The sequence below is a fragment of the Cyprinus carpio genome, chromosome B15 (genome assembly GCF_018340385.1).
Source record: "Cyprinus carpio isolate SPL01 chromosome B15, ASM1834038v1, whole genome shotgun sequence".
Taxonomy (NCBI): domain Eukaryota; kingdom Metazoa; phylum Chordata; class Actinopteri; order Cypriniformes; family Cyprinidae; genus Cyprinus; species Cyprinus carpio.
In genome coordinates, this window is record NC_056611.1 from 23,165,310 (window position 1) to 23,189,792 (window position 24,483).

General features: G+C 36.7%; 1 protein-coding gene across 1 annotated transcript; it reads left to right on the forward strand.

The window, feature by feature from the left end:
• The first annotated feature begins 2,165 nt into the window (after positions 1-2,165).
• col4a3 (collagen, type IV, alpha 3) lies at positions 2,166-24,432 on the forward strand. Its single transcript, XM_042739899.1, is given in 52 exon segments — positions 2,166-2,221; positions 5,656-5,745; positions 6,080-6,124; positions 6,212-6,256; positions 6,839-6,901; positions 7,003-7,056; positions 7,448-7,474; positions 7,590-7,664; positions 7,805-7,867; positions 7,953-7,988; positions 8,071-8,118; positions 8,274-8,348; positions 8,481-8,525; positions 8,652-8,714; positions 9,382-9,426; positions 9,592-9,645; positions 9,875-9,916; positions 10,121-10,202; positions 10,916-10,951; positions 11,050-11,214; positions 11,486-11,575; positions 11,844-11,939; positions 12,428-12,498; positions 12,666-12,854; positions 12,985-13,153; positions 13,310-13,402; positions 13,492-13,596; positions 13,802-13,896; positions 15,629-15,779; positions 15,945-16,058; positions 16,249-16,416; positions 16,567-16,656; positions 16,760-16,894; positions 17,067-17,165; positions 17,234-17,323; positions 17,421-17,560; positions 17,707-17,833; positions 17,935-18,015; positions 18,142-18,243; positions 18,327-18,374; positions 18,460-18,645; positions 18,941-19,071; positions 19,619-19,691; positions 19,816-19,887; positions 20,295-20,420; positions 20,505-20,603; positions 21,081-21,171; positions 21,173-21,273; positions 21,450-21,624; positions 21,792-21,906; positions 22,661-22,833; positions 23,153-24,432. Coding segments are annotated over 51 exon segments (4,809 nt in total). The 5' UTR covers positions 2,166-2,221; positions 5,656-5,661; the 3' UTR covers positions 23,220-24,432.
• Positions 24,433-24,483: the final 51 nt, after the last annotated feature.

A 24,483-nucleotide genomic window follows, 5' to 3' on the forward strand; every position in this document is an offset into this window, starting at 1 on the left:
TTGGTATCAAATCGACAGTCTGGTCTGAAAAACAGTTTCTTCACACACTCTCACAGAGGCGTCATGCACTTATTATTTTTGAGGGGGCACAAGTGAAGGGGTGGGAAGGGGATGCGTATCTTGAGATATATCGATTATCAAATAGCCTATGTGTAGTAAATACATTTTGCACCTTTATAGATCATGTTAGTTGATCTATACTGGGCGATGGGCAAAGTAGACTAATGTAAGTGTAATCTATTAACTACACAGAAAAACTTAAAGGGATACTCCATCCCAAAATGAAAATGTTGTGATTATTCACTTATCCCCATGTCGTTCCAAACCCGTGAAAGCTTTGTTCGTCTTCGGAACACAATTTAAGATATTTTGGATGAAAACAGAAAGGCTTGAGACTGTCCCATAGACTGCCAAATAAATAACAGTGTCAAGCTCCAGGAAAATATGAATAGCATTGTCAGAATAGTCCATCTGCCATCAGTGAATCAAACGTAACGTTATGAAGCGACGAGAATACTTTCTGTACACGAAGAAAACAAAAATAAAGACTTTATTCAACAATTCCTCTCCTCTGTGTTTCTCCAAATCAGCATAGCGCCATTTTGGCAAATCTGAGCTGTACGCAGGTGGCGTACGCTCTTCTGTATCAGCTGTGCCACAAGGATACGTTTTTTACGTGTATTTACGCTTTGGTTTGAAAGCAAAAAGCACAACTTTGTTGAATAAAGTCGTTATTTTTGTTTTCTTTGTGTACAAAAAGTATTCTCATCGCTTCATAACGTTACGGTTGAATCACTGCTGGCAGATGGACTATTCTGACGATGCTTTTCATTTACATTTACATTTACATTTACATTTAATCATTTAGCAGACGCTTTTATCCAAAGTGACTTACAAATGAGAACAGTAGAAACAATCAGATCAACGAGAGAACAACAACGGTATACCAGTGCTATGACAAGTGTCAGTTAGTCTAGTACAGAACACGTAGCCAGGGTTTTTTTTTTTTTTGAATATGATAGACAAGAAAAAGAAAAGATAAGTACTAGTATTAGTTGGTTAAGTGCAGGCGAAAAAGATGAGTCTTTAGATGTTTTTTGAAAATGAGTAAAGACTCAGCTGTTCGAATTGAGATCGGGAGGTCATTCCACCAGCTGGGCGCAGTCCAGGAAAAGTTTCATACTTTCCTGGAGCTTGACACTGTTATTTATTTGGCAGTCTATGGGACAGTCTCAAGCCTCCCTGTTTTCATCCAAAATATCTTAAATTGTGTTCCGAAGATGAACTAAGCTCTTACGGGTTTGGAACGACATGGGGCTAAGTGATTAATGACAAAATTTTCATTTTGCGATTTTGGATCATGTGACTCTGAAGACTAAAAATTCTATTTTGCAATCACAGGAATAAATTACATTTTTTAAAATATTAGAATATAAATTTTTATTTTAAACAATAAAAATATTTCAAAATATTACTGTTTTATTGTATTTTTGATCAAATAAATGCAGCCTTGGTACGCATAAGAGACTTTCAAAAACAACAAAAAATATTTTTTAATAATTCCAAACTTTTGAATGGTAGTGTATATAAGACATTTGTACATTTAAAAAAAAATAAATGTAAAACATTTACAAGGCAATTTAGATATGACCAACATATAAAAACCCTCAGTCTGTTAGTTTTATTAAAAAAATCAACTCATGAGACATAATAGTGTTTATCAACTTCTGTTGTTGTCAAGGAAGCATAACTTTGCTATTCCAAAGACATTACTGTATGAATCTGTGATCTCAAATAGTGAGATGATGAAACCATGAACCCATGTTTGTCTATTTTTTAATTTTGGAGTTCATCCGTAACAATGCAAGTTCATGCAGAGAGCTGGTGGAACTCCTAGCATTCCTTTAAGTCATGGATTTTATGCAAATATAAATGATGGGTGTCTGCTTTGGCACATCTCATGCCCACAGTCAATAAACTCAGAAATCCTAATGATAAGATGCATGCAAAACCACAAAGGACTAGCATTTTTAATAAATATTTGTCCCTTTTTGGTGACTTTTTTTTTCTTATTGATTAAGCATGAGAATGCCTTATGGTGCTACTATAACATCAAATTCAACCATCAAACCAATGATTTATTCTGCATCTGTCTTATTTAAAGCTGTTTGTTTGCAGAGAGAAATCAGGGTGCAACTGTGAAGGAATCAAAGGACAAAAGGTAATGCAAACATACATAAACATACATACAGTCATATTCACACACAAATAAAAAATAAATAAAAAAAACAAATTTATAAAATCATGAAAACCAATATCCAAACAAAATGAAATAGAGTTCCTGAAGTGAAACATGCAGGGAAATTTAGATTTAAATCAAATGAATATGCTGCCCCCTTCTGGCGATCTTTATTGGTGCAGAAGCTTTCATATTTGCCAAATGTGGAATGATTTCAGATTTATTAGTATAGTCCTTTTCACAATACACATTGTTTCAAAGCAGCTAGAAAATCATGATGTTAATGTTCATAATATCTTAATATCTTCACATCTTTTATACTAACGTTTAGCAGATAAGAGCTGAGCGAAATATATAGTATGAATTTATGTTAAAGGAATAGCTCATCAAAAAATTTTAATCTGCTGAAAATTTACTCAACCTCAGGAACCAAAGCTCCATCGGTGACAGAATGGAGAAAAAACCTTGGGAGAAACCAAGCACAGTTCTTCATCAGAACAGATTTGGAGAAATTTAGCATTACATCACTTGCTCACCAATGGATTCTCTTTAGTGAATGGGTGCCGTCAGAGTCCAAACAGCTGATAAAAACATCACAATATTTCACAAGTAATCCACACCACTCCAGTCCATCAGTTAAAGTTTTATGAAGCGAAAAGCTGCATGTTTGTAATAAACTGATTTTGTAATAAACGTCAAAGCGTTTTAACTTTAAACCATCGCCTCTGGTTAAAATACAAGTCCGTAATCCATAATAACGCTTCCTCCAGTGAAAAAGTTCATCCCCTGTTGTCCTCTCACATCAAAATCCACTGAATTATTTGTTTCATGCTGTCTTCATTAATCTGTAAATGTTTTTCTCCTGATGCAGACTAGATGACATTTTCATTGGATAAAGAAATATTTTGAATAGAGGATTTGTAGTTTAGCCGAAAGGTGTGAAGTTAAAAACATCTTAATAATGGATTTTTTTTACTAACAAGCATGCAGCTTTTCACTTCACAAGATGTTAACTGATGGACTGGAGTCATGTGGATTACTTTTGGATCACTTTGATTTTTTTTTATCAGCTGCTGTTTGGACTCTCATTCTAACGGCACCCATTCACTGCAGAGGATCCATTGTTGAGCAAGTGATGTATTGCTACATTTCTCCAAATCTATTGGATAAAGAAACAAACTCATCCACATCTTTAAAAAGCCTGAGGATGAGTAAATTTTTAAAAGCACCATCATTTCAAAATTACAACTTCTACGTTTTTGTATATTCTCTTGTTACACAACACAAAATATCATTTATTGGTTGTGGTTATCTTTACAGTACATCAGGAATTCTGAATCTTGGGTCACAAGATCCAAAATTTTGTGGTAGTGGGTGGCCTCATGACTATTTCTAGGTGATGTGATAGATGTATTGGCCACCCAGGTGTCCGTATCACACTATCACTGTATCCCTAGCTACACTTTTGATGCCCAAAGCTATAGAACACTTATCAGCAATATAAGTCACGCATCTGCTCCTCTGTATGTGTCCATCTGTGTGTAAAAGTCTGTGTTCTACTTCTTTCAATACACATGTGTTTGGCATACCTTTCAAGGTATGTTCATTGCAATAAAAGCCAGGGATTAGATAAAGTTCATGGAGTTATTTTGCAAACCTTCTTCTGTAAGAGTTTTCCGGTCTCTGTGTTGAGGATATTTGTAAATAATCTTGAAAAATCTGTGTCAAAGTTCATGCTGACAATTCATATTCAGCTTTGATGAAGTTCTCTCTACTTACCCAATGAGAAAATATTACACTTTTGTTTTTAGACCAGTACATTTTAATGTAAAGCCTACTGTATCATAATTCATACACAGAAATAAAGAGCTTTAAATTATCAACATGATCAAAAGTTTGCTGAAAGTCAGTTGCTTAAACTTCTCTAAATGCTTCCTGTCATCTGATGGATAGTTGATACTTTTATCAAAGGAAATTCCTTTTAGTATAATTTTAAAAATGTCCTCCTTTAGTCTTTTTGCAGTGAAATCTTTACAGATTTTTATAAAGTAAACTTAAAGGGATACTCCACCCCAAAATGAAAATTTTGTCATTAATCACTTACCCCCATGTCGTTCCAAACCTGTAAAAGCTTTGTTCGTCTTCGGAACACAGTTTAAGATATTTTGGATGAAAACAGAGAGGCTTGAGACTGTCCCATAGACTGCCAAGTAAATAACAGTGTCAAGGTCCAGAAAAGGTATGAAAGTCGTCGTCAGAATACTCCATCTGCCATCAGTGATTCAACCGTAACATTATGAAGCATCGAGAATACTTTTTGTACACAAAGAAAACAAAAATAATGACTTTATTCAACAATTCCTCTCCTCTGTGTCTCTCCAAATCAGCGTAGCTCCATTTTGACAATTCTGAGCTGTACACAGAAGAGCGTACGCCACATGCATAAGCGAAGAAAACAAAAAATAATGACTTTATTCAACAGTTCCTTTGTCAACAGTCTCCTCTGTGTCTGTCCATATAAACCGTATGCTCTTCTGTATCATCCACAGCGCATCCTTGTGGCGCGGATTATACAGAAGTGCATGCACAGCATACAGTGATATGGAGAGACACAGAGGAGACTGTTGACAAAGGAACTGTTGAATAAAGTCATTATTTATGTTTTCTTCGCTTACAAAAAGTGTTCCCGTTGCTTTATATAACCCAGATTGCACGTCTGATGGCAGATGGAGTATTCTGACGACGACATTTATACCTTTTATGGACCTTGACACTGTTATTTACTTGGCAGTCTATGGGACAGTCACAGGCCTCCCGGTTTTCATCCAAAATATCTTAAATTGTTTTTCTGAAGACGAACTGAGCTTTTACGGGTTTGGAACGACATGGGGCTAAGTGATTAATGACATTTTTTTCATTTTGGGGTGGAGTATCCCTTTGAGAATAACTTTTATACTTGATTACCCATTCCTAATTTTTTTGAAAAATCACAAAAAAACCTACTTGTTAAATTAAGCATTAAATATCATCTTATTAAGACATATTATTGGAAGATAGAGTGACAACTGTCTTTAATTTTTTTTGTATTTAATTTTATACAAGTTTCTTTCAAATGAAACATGCAAATGAAAGCAATAAGTGCTCTAAAATCATTTCATAATATCAAATATATTTGACATATTTTATGTCCATATTTGACTGGCATTGACTTTCAGGAACAAGTGTCAACTAGTCTAGACTGAAATCCAGGGCAAAAACCATAGCATTTTGCTGTTTTACACAAACCATTTACCCACAATAATCTTCTACTTAATCATTAAAGTTGCTAATATTGCTGATAAACCAATCTAGCTGATAAAACAGCATACTCTCATAACATTTTGTAACTTTTTTGTGTTTATCTGTCTTTCTCTCAGGGTGAGATGGGGTTACCTGGCTATCCTGGTGAAAAAGGAATTCAGGGGCATCGAGGAAAAGAAGGACCTTCTGGAATTCCCGGTGAAAATGTATGTTACACATGGCTGCTTTACAAGCTCACAATTTGACAAAATATCAGAATAAAAAATGCAATATATTCTAAATTTTACACATGCTCTTGAAAAAAAAAAAACTGGAGTTTCCCCGTATTTCCTCTCCACTAGTAACACATTCTTTGCCACAGTTGCCTTCACTTGAAATTCCAAGCGAGGACCTTATAGAACCTTATTGAGACATTATAATTTCAGTATTTTTGTTGTATAGACTCTTTATTAGAGCATTGATTAATGTTGGTAACATTTTTTTTTTATATATATATATATATATATATATATATATATATATATATATATATATATACAGGGAAATATTGGATTTCCAGGCATGCCTGGACCTAAAGGTTCTAGGGTAAGGAGTGTATGAGTGTGTTAATATATTTTCTGTGACAGTTGCAGTATAACTGAACACTAGTCTCTCATTCTCATTCTCTCAATAGGAGTTTCAGGGACACCAGGATACTCTGGCCCACCAGGACTACCGGTAAGTTTTGACATATTTTAGAGAATATTTTTAGAAAATATTTTAGTTATTTTGCTTTTAATAACTTGCACTGGAGTGTATCAGGGTTATTACTAAAACTAAAGCTTAAAACCATAAAAAAAACTAGTTTCTCAAAAAACATTTCTCATTTTCATTTAGTTTAAATTGAAGTATTAAAATAACTAAAATGAAAAACTCAAAAATTAATAAAAACTATATAGACATATATAAACATGACAAAAACAACACAAAATGACTAAAATTTTAAATATAAATTTTAAATATAAAAATAATTTTCAACTTTAAAAAAAAAACTATAATAGTATATCATTGATACTAAAATAACATTAGAGTGTATCTGTTCTATTTCTATGTTCTATTTCTGGACACAATTCATAGTCAAAATGGTTAAAAGAGGAATTCAGATGCTACTTACTGTATATGTCATACATTAGGTCTCATCGTTACTTTTAAATACTTGGCATGGCGTTGTCACATTTTTGTGACACCAACATTAGCTGCTTTGACCAACATAGACCCATTTAGAGATGCTCTTGTGAACATCATGTTTTCCTCTTTCAGGGGTTCCCTGGAAAAGAGGGGCCGAGAGGGCCTCATGGTCTCCCAGGATGCAATGGAACAAAGGTAATGCACAAGTATTTTTTTTTTTTTTTTTTGTGAATAAATTGTAATTAATTGTTAAACCAAATGAAAGGTCTTTGTCATCACTGACTTTCTTCTTTTAGGGTGATCCTGGTCCCCCAGGCTCAATAGGGCAGATGGGAGCTCCTGGGTGGCAGGTGAGTTAAGTTAACATATAGTGAATTATATATATGCATATAAATTATAAATGATATATATATGCAATAAACAGAGTGCAGTCAATATGAAAACTTCAAATCTAAACTAAACATCACACATCAAATACTAAACATAACCTCAACATAAGTGGTAAACAAAGACAGGGGTAGTATGAACCTCTCATAAAATGCCACGGAATGATCACTAACATGCCATAGACATTTTAAATTCATATTTTCTTTCAGTAAAGGTTAAAAATGTGGGCGTTGTGGGAAATGAAAACACTTATTTTTTTTCTTTGGGACTTGTTGCGTGTGTGTGTCTGTATTTGAGCCTTACTCTGATTTAAGCTGTCAATTTAAACAGCAAACTTTTTGTGGTTGTTTTCAGGGAATGCCAGGAATCCAAGGACCTAAGGTGTGTTTTATTTGATCAGCTTGAGTCCTTTATGTTAATAAGCTTAATTACGTATTTTAAAAAATGCACTCATATCAATGATACTATTATGACCATAAAGAATTGTTATTTTTAGGGAGATAGCTATTACTTGCAACCCTCTGGACAAGTGAAAGGACTTTGTGGTTTTCCAGGCAGAGATGGAGATAAAGTAAGAGAATTTATTATGAGAATAAAGTTACAAATGCAGATTGAACATCTGTACAAGCACTTTACGCCTTATATTATGTATTTTGTTATATTCTGTGCCAGTTTTTTGACTGAGCTTGCTAATTGGTTGTGGATCTGCAGGGGTACCCGGGATTGCCAGGGTTACCAGGACCAGTTGGACCAGAGGGGCCTAGAGGTTTTCCAGTAAGTCAGTGTTTTTATGTCTCATTCGTGATTAAGATTTTGATTATGTTGTTGCCATATTGATTTAACTGTTTAATGCTTTTAGGGAATAGACGGCATTCCTGGACCACAAGGAGAGAAGGTTTGTTCTGGTTAGCTAATGGTAACATGTCAGGTCAGTGTAATGTGTAAATCTAACATTTTTTTTTTTTTGTAACATATAGGGTCTAGAGGGTGGAAGCATGGTAATACCTGGACCCAAAGGTCATAAGGTCAGAATTATCAACTTTTGCTTTCTCTTAAAAACATGTCTGTGACCTACAGAAAATGAATGTGCAAGGTAATCCATTTGATTTTAGTTTTTAATAATGGTCTCTTTAATCTGATTTTATGAACTCTTAAATGTATTACTGGGGCTCTGCTGTAGGGGGAGAGGGGACCACCTGGTGTACAAGGACAAAAAGGCATAAAGTTATTTGTATCAGGACCAAAGGAGCTTAAGGTAACATGCCCCTCACTTAAAAGTCATCCATTGTAATTTTTATGTGTTTTTGCCCAATATATACTGTTGTACTCTGTAATCCAAATGAATGAATTGGAGTTTTCTGAAAAGTCACCCTCTTTTTGGTTTCAGGGTGACCTTGGGGATCCTGGAGACATTGGATGTCCTGGCCCAGCTGTTAGTAGACAAACCCATTTTTTAAAGTTTTTTTGTTGTTGTTGATGCTGTTGTTTAAATTGTTTAATTGAGATTGCTTTAACTGATGTGCAATCACTCACAAAGTTCAACTGATGTATTCTGCAGGGTTTCCGTGGTCGTCCTGGTCCTAAGGGGGAGAAAGGGGAAATTGGGTGGCCTGGGGGTCCGGTAAATAACTAAATTGAGAGAGAGAGAGAGAGAGAGAGAGAGAGAGAGAGAGAGAGAGAACAACTCAAGTTCTCCCAATTTGTACTTAAATCTATTCACATTAAGTTCAAATGTTTGGCATAAAACAAGATTTTAAAAAGATTTTATTTACTTGACAACTAGTTTCATTGGTTTCAGTTTCATTGGTTTGGATGCCATTCATTCATTTATTCATTCATTTATTCATTCATTCATTCATTTTTAATCTTGAATCTTTATTGGAAGGATTGCTTACAAATATTTTATATAAAAATTAAATTATGTGTAATATAATTAAATATTAATATAATATAAAAAATGTGTTTGTACACACACACACACACACACACACACACACACACACACACACACACACACACACACACACATATATATATATATATATATATATATATATATATATATATATGCACATACATACACTAGTCAATATTTGAAGTGGATCAAAACCTTGCATCAAAGTTGTCCTAAAACCTAAAACCAAAATGCGCTCTTGTCTTAGGACAATTTTAATGAACTTTTTTGATCCACTTCACATGTTGACTACTGTATATATGGATTTTGAGTATTATAATTTAGGTTTTATTTGATTTATTTATTTATTTTTTAAACCATGGCTGATTTTCAGGGAAAATCCGGAAAGGATGGACTGACAGGAGAATCAGGCCTTAAGGTGAGCACAAAACCAAATATAAAAAAGCCTACAGGTCACCACACTGGGCAGTTTTTGGTTATTAAACCATCATGTTCTTCAAATTCAATAATAAAGGTGAAGGGAAAGGGTATTTAGATGGAATGCAGGTTTTATGACAATGAGGTTTGTGTTTTGTCCTCCCAGGGAATCCCTGGAGACCAAGGATATCCAGGAGTTACTGGAATAGCAGGGGGAACGGTATCTCTCTGTCTGTCTGTTGTTCAGTCATGTGCTATATACTATGTACAGTGCTATCTCACTTTGCCTCAAAAAGTGCCAAATGTACATTAAAAAAAGATAGTTGGCTATTTTAAGTGCGATTGAATAGTACCCTCTTGTGGATGCTTTTTTCAAATGTAATCTCATTATTGCTTTCCAATTCATCATACTTGAATTCATTCATCTGTTTCTTTGTGTGTGTCTTCAGGGTCCAAAGGGTGACTGTGGTGCCCCTGGTGTCCCTGGAGAGGTAGTGATACATTCACTTATGGAAGTCATACAATCTCCAAATGTTTAATCTCACTCACATCATGTTGCCAAAGGCTACACTTTTTATTCTATTTCATTAGCTGATGAAGTAATAATAAAATACGACTGTGTATTTTTTTAATTGGGAATTTATATTTTTGTAAATTACTGATGAAGGGTTATTAAAATTTGTGCTGTATTTTAGTTCATTGTAATAGATAATGGTATCAAAGGTCAGAAAGGTTTTCCCGGGCTTCCAGGACCTCCTGGTCTACCAGGTAGTGAAGGTTAGTAAACAAATTAATTATCTTCTTTCATGCACAAAGAACAACCAACAAAAACAGCTAAAATTATTTTCTTTCTTTTGTTAAGGGCCACAAAACTCTTTGCTGTAAACACAATATTCGTTTCACTTTCTATTCATTGAAGAATCCTGAACAAATGTATGTCATTTAGCAAGAATGCATTTATGTGATCAAAAGTGACAGTAAAGTGTTTCACTTTCTATTCATTGAAGAATCCTGAACAAATGTATGTTTCTACAAAAATATTAAGCAGCACAACTTTTTTACTTTCTATTCATTGAAGAATCCTGAACAAATGTATGTTTCTACAAAAATATTAAGCAGCACAACTGTTTTGAACATTGATAATAATAAGAAATGTTTTCTTAACAAATGTGCACATTAGAATGATTTCTGAAGGATCATGTAACACTGAAGCCTGGATTAATGGCTGCTGAAAATTAAACTTTGCCATCACAGGAATAAATTATATATTTTTAAATATATTACAATAGAAAACTGGTACTTTAATTTTTCACAATATTACTGTTTTATTGTATTTGTATCAAATAAATGCAGCGTTGTTAAGCACTTCTTTCAGAACAATTTTAAAATCTTATACTTTTGAATAGTAGTGTATGTAATAAGTTATTATTTATGTTTTATTGAGCTAAAGTAACCAAAAAAATTTTATCATTGATTTCTCTTTTCTAAAGGTTTCATTGGAATTCCCGGATATACAGGTCCTCCAGGTAAATTATGCATCTGCGTTTATTCCTCTCTTTTTTGCACACACACACAAATACATACATAGAAAAATAAATACTCCCTCTTCACTCAAATATGTTAGGGGACGGCATCCCAGGACCTATGGGAAAACCAGGTCCCCCAGGGTTTAGAGGTGTGAAAGGGGAAAGAGGAGATCCTGTTCCTAACAGGGCAGGTCCCAAAGGACTAGATGGCCCACCAGGGGAACAAGGACCCCCTGGTGACCCAGGACCTCCAGGAATTCCAAGTAACTCTCCTTTGTTAAAGTCCGCCATCTTTAATTTATTTTATTAACCAAGCATGTTGCAGTGGATTATAGGGAATACCTTATCTACAAAGAATGCAGTACATGTGATGTCAGGCAGCTCACTAGATATTAGAAAAAAAGCAATTTTTTTTTTTTTTGCATATTTCAGTAAACAAGTAAGATAAGCATAAGAAAAGTTACAGAAAATCAACTTAGTATAGCAGTTGTTTGTATGATATGACTGTTTTGTGCTCCTCTCCTGCATCCCCAGAAGCCGACCCCCGCCTGGGAGCAAAAGGGTTAAAGGGTGACAGAGGCCTAACAGGCCCTCAGGGTCTGCGTGGAGATCCTGGGAACCTAGGTAAGTTTCACCTATGTCATGGCGTATGCTATGTTCCAGGTTAAATGGCTAAATTAAGCTCAAGTTAAGCTTTATTTATTACCATAAAAAAGTATTTAATTCATCTTTTGTAATGTCCTTTCCTATAGAAATTATTTTCTAAGGCAATCGGCAGCATGCCACAAATGTTCCCATATAGCTGAACACTGATCATCCCCCTAAATAAAGTCTAAATTACTTTATTTACTTTATTAACAACCAAAAACTGTTGTCCAACATTTTAATATAGGTGACCAAGGAGAGCTTTGCAGGCTTTGTGCTATTTCTGTTGCTGACCCTGGACCTCCAGGACAACGTGGAAATTCAGGAGACCCCGGAGAGCCAGGTGAAGTCATCATTAGGTTGACCAGAACACCTAGATTTTAAAACGCTAGGCATCATACACTTGCTGACTTTGTAAATAGTCACAGAGGAAAAATTACTAAACGACTAAGGATCACACACTACCAGACTTTAAAGTTGTTCTGATCACAACAGACTAACAAAGAAACGTGTGCCTCATTGCTAGGAGTTGTGTGATGAATGAAAACAATATATGTTCTAAAATCAGTTTGAAATTTTCAGAGCCAACATCAAATTTGCTTTCATATTTTCCAGTGTAGTTACATTTAAAACTCATTGGAAGATTATAGATCATAGATCTATTTTGACACATCCAGTGAATTTTACAATTAGGAACACACAATTATTCAGGGCCTATAGTATGCTAATGTTACCAGCCCAAAATAGTAATTTATTGTATCAGTTGATATTGCATATTTAATTATAACACATTCTAGATCTGACATCAACAAATTCAAATTCATTGTGCAGGAGTTGGAGGATATCCAGGCAATAAAGGATGCCAAGGATTCAAAGGTCCATATGGTCCACCTGGTCCTTCGGTCAGTTTACCTGCATACTGCCACTTTACCCATTCATCATTCTCATTACTCAGCCAAAACTATAGTTTGTCCAATCCAGTTATGCAGTTGGTATTTTTTTTTTTTTTTAAATGCCTTAATATTCTCAAGAATAGTTGAATATGATGAGAATTAAAATGTTTGCACAGGGTAACTTAGGTCTTCCAGGGCCTCCAGGGCCTCCAGGACCCAAAGGAGACATAGATATGAGGCATGTGCTTGGGGAGAAAGGTCATAAAGGAAACTGTGGTGCAGAAGGACCACTGGGGATAAATGGGCAAGATGGCAGGCCAGGTACCCCTGGCCTTAAAGGACCACCAGGAGCAAAAGGAAATCCAGTTAGTACTTAGAACTTTAAACCATAACCTTTGAGAAAACTTCAAAAACCTTTGCTGAAATTTGTGTAACCAACTTAAAAGCCTTAAAAGTTTTGATGTTGACAGAACTTGAAACTGACTTATTTTCCAGAGTCCTATAGGCCCCAAGGGCAAACAAGGAGATCCAGGGATTTGTGGGGAACTTGGCCGCCCAGGTCCAATGGGCAGCCAAGGGTCAATGGGTGTTGGGCAACCAGGGGCACCTGGAGAGAAAGGAAGTATGGGAGTAGTTGGCCGGCAAGGAAATCCCGGAGAACCAGGTATGAATGGAAAAATATGAGATGTTACACCATAGTTTAACCCCGGCAACTAAGTATAGAGTGTTGAGCAATCTAAAGATGATAGCAAGCTTCATTTAAACTTTATCTAACTGGAGAAGAAATTACAGGCTCAGATATTAAAGTTGCATCCCACAGGTGAGAAAGGATCTTCAGGTCTAGTACAAATGACACCAGGAAACCCAGGTGAGCCCGGACAGCCTGGTCCACCTGGTCAACAAGGACCTCCAGGTAAGCAGAGGGGATAAAAGTCTTGGCAGATGATAAATGGATTGAGAACAGGATGTAAAATAGATAACAATTGGTTTAACGTGTTTTAGGTAATGATGGTTATGGAGGAATTCAAGGATTACCAGGATTCAGCGGGTTAAAAGGAGAGAAAGGACCATCAATGCCAGGAGGTCCTGGATTTACTGGTCCCAAAGGTGGGTAATGTGAACCAATGCAATACACCTTCATAAAAAAATCTATTTCTGATAAATCTGGAATATGCATTCATTGGTTTCAAATTAGATGTTAAATCATGGTTGTGCATCCATTTTTTTTCTTGTTTTTTTTTAATGTTGTTGATTGGTGATGTCAAATGATAACACTCCTCTTCTATGATTTCAAATTCTTTTACTGTTGCAGGAGATAAGGGTGTGAAAGGGAAACAAGGTCCACCTGGTTATGGAAGTGTAGGCCGTCCTGGACCCCCAGGACCACCAGGAAATCCAGGTCCAAAGGTCAGGGCGGTGATAGTCAAGTCCAGAGAAGTCACCATTATTTATATAGCGCTTTTTAAAATGCAGATTGTGTCAAAGCAGCTTTACAGTATTACAGGGAAATAGTGTGCCGTTCTCCTCTGGCCAGGCGAAACCAGCAGTTTAATTCTTGGCTGCAACCTCGTCAGATTATGCAGAGAACTCATCTGGTTCACATGGTCCTGTCCTGATGGCGTCTAGATGATGAGGTCTTCAGAGAGGATCTGTCTCTAAGGGCTCATCTAGTTGACATTGTCTCAGCTGACATACAGGGCTGTTGAGGTCATCTCTAGGTGCTTATCCACCATCTGGTCTGGATACGGACTGGATCTGGGTGGCTACCATGACCTCGTGATAAGAAAGAAACAGACTAATATTAGCGTAGATGCCATTCTTCTAACGATGTAACAAGTACATTGTGTGTTATGGGAAGTGTTCCCGGTTCCGGTTGACCTAATTAATGCAGCCTATTATAAATCCTTTAATGGATTTGAAAAATAGAAATGTGTTAGTGGGTTATGTGTAAACCAGGTTAAAGAGATGGGTTTTTAATCTAGATTTAAACTGAACAGAGTGTATCTGCCTCATGAACAGTATTAGGTAGATTGTTCCAGAGTTTGGGAGCTAAATAGGAAAAGGTCTGTAAAAAGGACTATGCTATACTAAACCGACAGTTGATTTTGATATTCAAAGTATTTTTAAATGGACAGAGTTTTACAAAATATGTGAAAATGTGCATTTAGCTTAGAGCACCCTCACTAACCCATTCTTGAATTAAAACAACAAAATACAAATGAACTAAATTAAATTATTTAATAAATACATATTTACAATTTAAGCACTAAACTAAAATAAGTATTAAATAATAAAAGAAATAACTAGAGAAGGCTGACTATAATCAGCTTGCTTCCATTTAGTGAGAAAAGCCTACTCTTCACCTGAATTAGAAAAAAAAAGCTCCTCTGGTCTTCAGTGATGTGAGAACAACTTTTGAGCGTCAGAGCGAGAGCCAATTCATAAAAGAACAATGTATATTTAAAAGTGCATGTCCAGTTTTGCGTGAGTGAAGGAAATCTGCTTGCGAAGATTAATACTAAAAAGAAGCCTATAGCAAGATATCTCTGGTACCATGTAAACTCGCCCCTCCAATGGACAGAGCAGGTGGCCGGACCATGTAGACTCGCCCCTGCACCTAGGTTACAAAATCAATAAAAAAAAAGAAAATATCACATCAAGTATTAGACAGTGTTCTAGGTTTTTACATGAAGAGGTTTTTGGTCCTATAATTAACACCTCTGTTTTTTTCGGAACAGCCCATTGTTTCAAGCTGTTTAGTTACATGATATGCCATAACAATCTATTTTTGAATATGTGCATACATAAGTTTTTAGAGCTATGGGATAAATGGTCAATGAATAGGGCCTAATGCTTATATTTTGGCCTGTTCTCTATAGAAACTTCATAAGACTTGGAATATAGTGGCAAATTGTATGGGTCACTTTAAATCAGTTTTATATAGCATTTTCGTTTTTTTTTTTAGCTTGACAGTTCCTACAACAGAAAGAAAGACAGGTTACAACATATAGTATTAGCTTAGCAACAAAGTATTATTAATCATGGTTTTGGAAGTGAAATTAGCAGAACTTAATTATATTACAGTCACATGAGTACAGGTATGATATTAAAAGAAAGTAAATTTAAATTCCACCTGCAGGGTGAAATATCATTTGGCTCTCCTGGGCCCAAGGGTCGGCCGGGCTTGCCAGGAGATGAAGGGTGCCTTGGGCAACCAGGAATTCCTGGCCCCCCTGGATTATCAGGATGTCCAGGTCAAAGAGGAAGGGATGGGCCACCAGGAGAAAATGGTTGGTGGATTCCATGCCAAGTTCTTTAGCACAATCCTTCCCTATAGAATATGCAATATACACAACAAGAGTATACAGTACATACAATCTGTTTCTTTTTTATTCCGTTCTCTCTCTGTGCATCTATTTATTAGTTCATCTCTCACCTGAAAACTGTGCACACAGGTGTGCGGGGTCCTGATGGTTTGCCTGGAATGGCTGGTGTTTCTGGATACTGTACGCCTGGAGCCAAAGGCGATGAAGGGCCTTTAGGCATTAAAGGGCTAGATGGACCCAGTGGTAAGTAAATTCCACAGTTAATGGCAAAAGCTGCCATAAATATACCATGGTGCTGGTATGTGGTTGCTTAGGTGTTTTGAGTGGTTGTTAGCTCATAGCAGGATGAGTTATATGCCAAATTAATTACTTAGGGCTAAGAATTGATTCAAATACCCATAATGATGTTCACTGTGACATATGTTGTCTTTAGGGCTGCCTGGGCTGAAGGGGCCACAAGGTGAAACTGGACCACCTGGACATGGTGTACCTGGTATAACAGGTGAGATTGGAATACCTGGAAAAATCGGAGATGCTGGTTTGGTTGGTATCCGGGGATCAAAAGGTTTCCAAGGTCGGGATGGCTCACCAGGCTTTCCAGGTACTTGACATCCAGTTTTTTTTTTTTTTTTTTTTTTACTTGGAGGCTGGTCAAGCAATTAATGAATAGAGCTACTATTTTGTAAAACACAGAAACCAATTTAAGCTGGTTTTCCACAAAAAGGCTTAGTGTTCCCCTTTTTTCCTTCAGGTACACGGGGAGATCAGGGAAGTCCTGGAATGGCTGGTCCACCTGGAGTAGATGGAAACCCTGGACCACCGGGATTCCAGGGACCCAAAGGTTCAAACATACACGCATACAAATCCAGCAAAATTTTATTTAAGGTGCTTTTTTTATTGGTGTAGCTTGTCATATTATGATGATGATCATGATCTCTCATCAGGTTTAATGAGAAGGAATGGAGTGCCAGGTGATGTAGGAAATCCCGGGAATCCAGGAGACCGTGGGGCTTGTGGTCTCAAAGGACTGCCATCAAATGTTATGAGTCCTGGGGATCGTGGTGACCCTGGCCTACCAGGTGACCCTTTCAACACCTAGTTTCCACTTGAATATTCAACTTGAATATGCAAGCCGTTATGTCCATATAATTAGTTTGTCTGTTCCTCAATACATTTTCTGTAATCTCAACCCAGTTGATGTAACTGCAAAACTTTGGAGACATTATACGCAACACCTTTTATGTGTTTTAGGTCTTCTTGGTCTACCTGGCCCTAAAGGGGAATTAGGACTCCCAGGCAATTATGGACCATGTGGGAAGAATGGATTTCCAGGCAGACCTGGTCCACCAGGTACAGATTCTGAAATCCAAAGCTTTGCTGTCCACATTAGAACACATTACAAACATTCTCTTTTTCAGGCCCTCCTGGTGACGCTGGCCAGAACGGACTTCCTGGAAATCGAGGTCCTGATGGATACTTTGGGGATCCAGGAGTCATGGGGTTTCCAGGCAAGTTCATACACACCCATGGATCTAAACCTTGTTTCAACACCATGATGCTTCAGATGTCAGTCGTTTCACATGTGCAGATGTCTTCCTCTTGCAGGAGTGAAAGGCCTCAAAGGTTTACCTGGTGTTCGTGGGGAGACTGGGACTCCTGGCGTCCAAGGTCCAACTGGACCAAAGGGGATCACAGGTGAACCCAGCCCGCCTGGGCCAGGGCCTCAAGGACAACCTGGTGAAAAGGTATCAATTTCCATAATTCAGTTCTTATTGATGAAAAAAGTGACACTATCACTGTTTCAAACCTAGTGCGTTGCCTTGCTGACATCATAGGTACTTTCCTTAAGCCACTCTCCCACTCTCTTCCTTTCTTTCTCTTATTCCAACAGGGTGAGCCAGGCAGTCCAGGGTGTAGAGGGGAAAGGGGTGAAAAGGGTTTATGTGGGACGAGTGGGCCCCCAGGTTTTTCAGGGGCTCCTGGTGAAAGAGGCGAACCTGGAGTACCAGGAGTTCCAGGTATTTAATTTAGAAATGAATTCAATACTCAAAAAAGTATCTTCATCCCATGTCATAGGCACATGAAAGCATGATCCTGTTATCCAATGTCACATTGTCAGGACCCCCTGGAGCTCCAGGTGATGAAGGTTTAAATGGGTTTTCAGGTCCACCTGGATGTGAAGGGCCCTGTGGTCCACCAGGTACAATCCCATTCTTGAATTATAAATGTAAAGTAACAATCCCATTCTAGAGTTGTAAATGTAATGTAAGAATTCACTCCTGGAGTGCATTGTTTTTTTCCAGTGATGTTCTCTGTTGTTTCTTAGGTGTTCCTGGTTCAGCTGGAGATCCTGGGCCTCCAGGACTTCGTGGAGACCAAGGCAAGGATGGCTTTCCTGGACCAGCAGGGGATAAAGGAGACAGAGGGTGTAAGATGTCATGCTCAACACACTTATGCTCACATGAAGGGATGTTCTTATTCTTATTAAACAATCTTTATTTTGTTTTTTAGGCCCGGCAATTGGAGATCCTGGCCCACCTGGCATCAAGGGTGAGAAAGGTAAGTCCAAGAAAGGCCACCCTTCTAAAACACAGATCTTAATCACTTAGCCGTGCTTACAGTATATGTGTATGTTTAATTTCAGGTACTAAAGGCTGTTCTGGACCCCCAGGGCCATGTGGACTACCAGGACCTTTTGGTCCAGCTGGAGATATTGGTCCTCCAGGCCAACTTGGGGAAATGGGGCCGCGCGGGTTTCCAGGTCCACCTGGTGCCTGTATCAATGGTCCAAAAGGGGAGCAAGGCCCTAATGGATCACCTGGCCTACAAGGTGATTAGCTGTCTTTGATTATTAGTGGTGCTTGCTGATTACTATTGCTCATACTTTTTGTTAGCATTTTTTTAAAAACCCTTTACCCTTTTATAGTTGCTACAGACATGAATGATACCTCAAATTCTGAAGCTTGTTCAGGAGAGGTGTGCCATTACTTTTCTAAGTGGTCCGACAAAGAAATGTAGAAAAAAAAACATAGAGACTTGTTCTTTTGAGCAACGGCATAGCAACCTGCTATTAATTACTGATCACATGTCTTATGGTCGGTTTCTCTGTGTATTTTTGAATACAGGACTCAGGGGACCATGTGGGCCTGCTGGCGACCCAGGTCCAGGCATAAAGGGAGATAAAGGCAACATCGGGCCCCAGGGGCTTGTGGGATCACCTGGTTATGTTGGTGACCGGGGAGTTCCAGGGTTGCAAGTAAGTGGACACAAAAGGAGATAAATGCACACTCAACGTGGAGATTGTACTGTTGACTTCTACAAAGTTTTATGTTTTTAGATAAGTTTGCAGAAACATGGAGAAATATTCTGTAATAATGATTGCTGAGGAACCACCATTTAAACTCAAAGGCATTTATAGTTATTATAAGATTAAAAAAAATTAAAATCTGATTGTTATTTTATATATTTTATAGTTTAATTTTCATTTAAATTTAAGTCTTAGTAGTTATTTGCTTTTGTATTTTTTTTTATATTTATATAGTTTAATTTAGTTTTTTAATATGTATTTCTGTGTAGCTTTGTTAATTTTTAGTTTTAGTAATTTTAGTACTTCTACTTATTTCAATTTTTCTTAAGAACAAATTTTTTATCTAATATTTATATTTCATTTAATTTCTAATAGTTTAAAATTGTTAAAATAGTTCAAGTTAAGAATAACAAGACTGATTCACATAGAATTTATTTTTTAATAAAATGTGGAGTTTGCTTGATAGATCCAGTCATGAAAACTGTATTGTTTCCAGGGTAAAGATGGAGATCCTGGTTTCAAGGGTCCAAAAGGAGATATGGGGCCATTGGGTATTGCTGGACCAGTCGGTAAGAAACCTGAATTAAATTTGAATTTAATAAAAATAAAGAAATCTTCAGTTAATGAAACAGATCAACTAGTAGATAAATATGAATTTTATTTTAAATTTGTTTCGCCATACTTGTATTATAGGCCAAAAAGGACAATGTGGTCCAATTGGGCATCCTGGATTAAAAGGATGCAAAGGAATGCCCGGAACTAAAGGTGAGCTTTTATATACTGGCATAATAACATTTTTATCATCATTTTAATAACAATTAAAAATGAAGAAAATTGCAGTTAGAGTCATATCTTGTATATATTTTTATGAGGAAATCACAAAAACGTGCAGGCCTGAAATGTCCAAAAAGTGTAGCTGTGTAAGCCACAGTAATACAGTAATATTGTGAAAATGAAAAAAAAAAAATAATAAATTAAAAAAAAATCCAACAAAAATGCAAATGTGAGGTAAAAACCTTTACTGACATAACGTTATATACCTTCTCCAGTGCCTAATCGAGCTTTACTGAGGAACGACAAACATTTTAGTCACAACATGGCCTTCTCCAGTGCCTAATCGTATTGTTTTATGAGCAAATATGAACATTTTCCTACTCTTTGTGAATATTTAGGGTCTAAAGGATGTGATGTTGTGGCTCAGGTCATGACTCTCCCAGGAGACCCTGGCTTCCCTGGACAAGTCGGGGAAAAAGGAGAACCAGGAGAACAAGGACCTAAAGGGCTACAAGGTCCAAAAGGTACAATGCTACAAACACAATGCTCTAATTTTCTCTGAAGTTTTATGATTTCATCTTATATTTGCATAATTACCCACCTTTTAGGAACACAGGGTCAAAGGGGAAGCAGAGGTGCAGATGGAGTTGTTGGACAAAATGGGACACCTGGACCAAAAGGAGACACTGGCCCAAAAGGAGCAAAAGGTAAGTCTTAAAACTTAAAACACCTAGAAGGTTTTCTATTTGAACTATAGCTAATAATACACTACCATAAAATAAAAAATAAATAAAAAGTTTTGGATCTGTGACAAATTTTTAAAGAAGTCTCTTATGCTCAAATTTATTTGATCAAAATTACAGTAATAATGTGAACATTTTTAATTTTGTATAGAAATCACATTTTCCTTTAGAAATCACTGTAATTTGCTGTACTGATACTCAAAAAACATTTCTTATTATTAGCACAGGTGAAAACAGCTGTACGGCTTACTATTTTTCTGAAATCTTGATACATTTGTTTACTATTAACTTTTGAAAGGTACTATATATCAGAAGATATTTGCTCCATTAATGATCTTTTAAGAGCTTAATCCCCCCCATGCCCCCCCCCCCAAAAAAAGTTCAGTTTTCAAAATACCAAGTGAAAAGGTTTGTGATAAATAAACTTTGTTTGTCTCCTAGGTTTTCCCGGTTTGTCAGGCGAAGTGGGTCCCAAGGGTTCACAAGGTCCACCAGGTTCAAGAGACGGATTCTTTTTTACCAAGCATAGTCAGAGAATATCTGCCAGCCTGTCCTCCCGAGTCAAAACTTGTGTACTCTGGATATTCGCTTCTCTTCATCAATGGCAACAACCGCGCACATGGACAAGACCTAGGCATGAAACACAGACAAAACATTCATAGTGGGGGTTCGGTGCCTTGCTTAAGGGCACCTTAGTCATGGTATTGGGGGTGGAGAGAGCACTGTACATTCACCCCCCCCCCACCCCAGGAATTGTAGGTACAGTTATGGCTGCAGATTTTCACAGTCTGTGTATTTGTGTGTTTGCAGGAACTGTGGGAAGCTGTTTGCAAATGTTCTCTGCCATGCCTTTCCTGGTGTGCAATCCCAACGACACATGTCACTATGCCTTTCGAAATGATTACTCCTATTGGCTGTCTACAGACACACCGATTTCTCCCAACATGGAATTGATATCTGATGATTTGGGCAGTTATATCAGCAGGTAAATGCATAGCATGTGTTTCCTCAGTAGTGCTTATATCATTTTGTTAATGAGGTGGTGTAAGTTCACGGTTAAGTGATTAAGATCTGTGTCAGTTTGTTTTAAACTGTAAGACATCTGTGGATAGATAATAAAAGTTCAACGGTCTTTCTCCCAATTCCTCAAAGGTGTTCAGTATGTGAGGCACCATCTAATGTAATAGCAGTTCACAGCCAGACTACAGAAATCCCAGAGTGCCCTAGAGGATGGCTTTCACTATGGAAAGGTTATTCCTTTGTAATGGTAAGAGGCAGCTATTATTTACAAACTATGTCAATATAGACAACTTGATAGCTTGAAAGGCTTCTGTAGATTAGTGTATTGTTGAAAGTTATTATTATTATATATTTTTTTTTTTTAAATTTAGCACCTTGAGTTATTATGATCTATGCAGTATAGCTGTTGGGTGAAGTTCAGTATTAAAATGAAAATGAAAGCTTGTACTTCAAAAACAAGTTTCAGGATTTACTCTATAACCTCTTGAATTAGAAAAAAAAAAGAAAAAAAATCAGTTCTTTGTAATATTGCACCAAAAATGGTTTGGGGTCAGTATTTTTTTTTTCATTCAGCAAGGTCACAATAAATAAGTCATTAGTGACAGTAAAGACTTTTCAAATAAATGCTATCCTCTTGAATTAGAAAAAAAAAAGAAAAAAAATCAGTTTTCACAAAAAATATTAAGCAGATAGCTGTTTTCAGTATTGATAATAATAAGAAATGTTTCATGAGCAGCAAATTGCCATATTAGTGTAATTTCTGAAGCAAAATGTGACACTGAAGCCTGGAGTAAAGACTTCTGAAAATTAAATTTTACCATCACAGGAATAAATTATATTTAAAAAATATATTAAAATAGCAAACATTTAATATTATTTCACAATATTGCTGTTTTTACTGTATTTTTGACCAAATAAATGCAGCCTTGCTGAGCATGTAAATAGTAACATATGTATACATTCACAGTATATAATTCTGCTTGTTCTGATTTATTCCTTAGCAAACGGGTGCTGGTGCAGAAGGTTCCGGACAGCCACTGATTTCTCCTGGATCCTGTCTGGAAGAATTCCGGATGGTTCCATTCATAGAGTGTCATGACCGTGGCACTTGTAACTTCTATCCTGATTCCTTCAGCTACTGGCTTGCATCACTTGATCCTAGCAAAATGTTCAGGTACAAGAAATTTGAAGATTGAAAATGTATTTTAATCCAATTTGCCAATTTAGTCTAGATGAAATAGAAGTAGCCTAAACCTTTAAAGAGCTTAAGAAAAAAAAAAAAAAAAAAAAAAAATATATATATATATATATATATATATATATATCTATATATATATATATATATATATATATATTCTCAAATCAGATTTGACTCTCTTCCAGTCAATCTTCACTATTCACTACTTAATCATTAAAAATGATTTTAAAATAATACTTTTATATTAAATAAACAACATTAGGAACCTTTATCCTTTTTTATTCTCATTCCTCAGTACTCCAGTCCGCCAGAGAGTAAGACAGCAAGACATCAGCCGCTGTCAGGTCTGTATGAAGCAGTAGTTTTTACGTCAGAGGTGACCTTGGTAAAAGACTTGAACTATGAACTTCCATTCGTCAGTTTTTCATGACTTGTGTAATGTCAGTAGGATTTGTGATGTCAGCCCTCAAGTGCTTCACCCTAAACAACTGGATATATAGTTCTCCCCCATGAGTGATTGTCATTATGTTTGCTGTGATCCAGTCCAGGAACAGTTCACTCAGAAATGACAGTTTCCTAAAAATGTACTCACCCTCAAGCATGGCCTGCTGGAGTTACCATTGGGCTTGACTTGGCTGCAGCCCATGGGCCCCGCCTTTGCCCATTTACATTTGTTCGATTTGTTCAGTTACTGTATATGCAAGTCTTAAGTCTAGCGCACACAAGGGCTAAATGAGCCAGCCGGGGCTAACAGTTTCCAACTATGACCTTCGAGGCCATAATCAAACAGCATGAACTGGTATTTATAATTATTTCACATAGAAGAAGGACACGTACTGATCGCGTCTGCTCACATTACTTTATCACATGGCTCACTTTGAACAGCTCCATTAAGCCTTTAGCCCAAAAGAGCGCACATATAGAAAGATAATAATACATTTGTGAAATGTTCACACATCATTTCATTAAAGATGATGATTGTATATTATATTAATATTCCACTAAATTATGATATCTGAAGAGTTTTGAGCGCTGTCTCCCGTCTCACTGCCATCACACATGGGGCAGAAATTTCATCAAAATGATTTAAAAAAATAAAAATAACCATTTAATGAGTTTCTGTTTTCATAAAATAGTATGCCTATTATAGGACTTATATCTATACCTATATACCTTACACCTATCACACAAACAGGGGTCCTGCCCCCCCCCCAAAAAAATATCTAGCCATCGCAGATGTAAAATAAAGTACGACTTACTGAACTTTCAGACAAAAAAATCTGTTTTGGTCCATTAGAAAGAAAATAGAACAAACAACAGAACCGCTGTGTCTCCGAGCAACACAGCGTTTTGTTTCTCAGTGTTACACGGACCACAAATAATTCCATCAGGCTATTAAGTGTCACAATCCGGTTCAGAAGATGATGAAGAAAAAGGTTCAAATAGGTATCCAAAGTTTCCTTACTTTAGCAAAGGAAAACCATTATCCTCTTGGCTTATATCGAAATCCTCTGACATTCTTCTTTACAAATCCTCGTTTTGTGCTTCTAATTAGTGACCGTTGTTTTGTTTTGATCTCTCTGCTGCGTTTCAAAGCTGACCTCATACGTCATTCCCCCAGAACTG